Raw genomic sequence first — 2,351 nt, forward strand, 5'->3', positions numbered from 1 at the left:
GGGGGGGGGGGGGGGGTGGGGGGGGGGGAGAGTTTTATTCAACAGCTTTAAGGGAAAGTCACACGTGTGAGCTTCAGACTCATAAATCAGTTACATGATATAAAACCTGCTTTAATCTAGTTGAACTGATTCATGAACTCATCATCACTGAGTATTAATGTATTGATCAGGTGATCAGGTTTATATGGACCTTGATCTTCATGGTGCTGGAGCCAGAGCAGTGATCTCTTTCTGCATGCGGTCAGCGATGCCGGGGTACATGGTGGTTCCTCCTGACAGAACGTTGTTAGCATACAGATCTTTACGGATGTCGATGTCACACTTCATGATGCTGTTGTAGGTCGTCTCATGGATCCCTGCTGACTCCATACCTGAGGACAGAGAGACAGACGGGTCAGAGAGAGAGACGGGTCAGAGAGAGAGACGGGTCAGAGAGAGAGACGCGTCAGAGAGAGACAGAGAGAGAGACGGGTCAGAGGAGAGAGAGACGGGTCAGAGAGAGAGACGCGTCAGAGAGAGAGAGACGCGTCAGAGGAGAGAGAGACAGAGAGAGAGACGGGTCAGAGGAGAGAGAGACAGAGAGAGAGACGGGTCAGAGGAGAGAGAGACGGGTCAGAGGAGAGACAGAGAGAGAGAGAGACGAGTCAGAGGAGAGAGAGACGCGTCAGAGGAGAGAGAGAGAGACAGAGAGAGAGAGAGAGAGAGAGAGAGAGAGAGAGAGAGACGGGTCAGAGGAGAGGACAGGTGTTCAGGTGTCTGACCGATGAAGGAGGGCTGGAACAGGGTCTCGGGGCAGCGGAACCTCTCGTTGCCGATGGTGATGACCTGTCCATCAGGAAGCTCGTAGCTCTTCTCCAGAGAAGAAGAGGTGGCTGCTGTTCCCATCTCGTTCTCAAAGTCCAGAGCCACGTAACACAGCTTCTCCTTAATGTCCCGCACGATTTCCCTCTCAGCTGCAGGGACACAGAACCAGACGGGTCAGAACCACACGGGTCAGAACCACACGGGTCAGAACCACAGAACCACACAGGTCAGAACCACAGAACCACAGAACCACACGGGTCAGAACCACACGGGTCAGAACCACAGAACCACACGGGTCAGAACCACAGAACCACATGGGTCAGAACCACACGGGTCAGAACCACACGGGTCAGAGACAGTGAGACAGGGACAGTGAGACAGGTACCGGTGGTGACGAAGCTGTAGCCCCTCTCAGTCAGGATCTTCATGAGGTAGTCGGTGAGGTCTCGACCCGCCAGGTCCAACCTCATGATGGCGTGAGGCAGAGCGTAACCCTCGTAGATGGGAACGTTGTGAGTCACTCCGTCTCCAGAGTCCAGCACGATGCCTGCACACACACACACACACACACACACACACACACAGAGAGGTGAGCAGCTCAGGGTAAACTAACAGTGAGACCGGAGGGGAAACATGAGGGTTGAGGACCAACCTGTGGTGCGTCCGGAGGCGTAGAGGGACAGGACGGCCTGGATGGCCACGTACATGGCCGGCACGTTGAAGGTCTCAAACATGATCTGCAAACATTCACCTGGTTAATCACACGCTGAGACCCTTACTGTACTATACTGTAGTACTATGCAGTAGTACTGCGTAGTAGTAGTACTTTAGCAGTAGTACTATAGTAGTACTATGTAGTACTTTAGTACTTGAGTACCTGGGTCATCTTCTCCCGGTTGGCTTTGGGGTTGAGCGGAGCTTCAGTCAGCAGCGTCGGATGTTCTTCTGGAGCAACGCGCAGCTCGTTGTAGAAGGAATGATGCCAGATCTGACCAATCACAGAGCAGAGAGTCATCAGTCTGACCAATCACAGAGCAGAGAGTCATCAGTCTGACCAATCACAGAGCAGAGAGTCATCAGTCTGACCAATCACAGAGCAGAGAGTCATCAGTCTGACCAATCACAGAGCAGAGAGTCATCAGTCTGACCAATCACAGAGCAGAGAGTCATCAGTCTGACCAATCACAGAGCAGAGAGTCATCAGTCTGACCAATCACAGAGCAGAGAGTCATCAGTCTGACTAATCACAGAGCAGATCTGACCACAGGAGGATTTATTGATCGGGTCATGTGATTATTGATCATGTGATGTGATTATTGATCATGTGATGTGATTATTGATCATGTGATTATTGATCATGTGATGTGATTATTGATCATGTGATGTGATTATTGATCATGTGATTATTGATCATGTGATTATTGATCATGTGATTATTGATCATGTGATTATTGATCATGTGATGTGATTATTGATCATGTGATGTGATTATTGATCATGTGATTATTGATCATGTGATTATTGATCATGTGATTATTGATCATGTG

General features: G+C 49.9%; 1 protein-coding gene across 1 annotated transcript in view; it reads right to left on the reverse strand.

The window, feature by feature from the left end:
- Positions 1-1,792, reverse strand: part of acta2 (actin alpha 2, smooth muscle) — a gene marked incomplete at its 5' end in the record, with an annotated part of 2,686 nt that extends 894 nt beyond the window's left edge. Inside the window, 6 exon segments of the mRNA XM_062442830.1 lie at positions 191-204; positions 207-371; positions 762-953; positions 1,190-1,351; positions 1,457-1,541; positions 1,682-1,792. Coding sequence (XP_062298814.1) covers positions 191-204; positions 207-371; positions 762-953; positions 1,190-1,351; positions 1,457-1,541; positions 1,682-1,792 — 729 coding nt within the window.
- Between the last annotated feature and the right edge of the window lie 559 nt (positions 1,793-2,351).

Source organism: Scomber scombrus, chromosome 21, assembly GCF_963691925.1.
Source record: "Scomber scombrus chromosome 21, fScoSco1.1, whole genome shotgun sequence".
In the NCBI taxonomy this organism is placed as follows: Eukaryota; Metazoa; Chordata; class Actinopteri; order Scombriformes; family Scombridae; genus Scomber; species Scomber scombrus.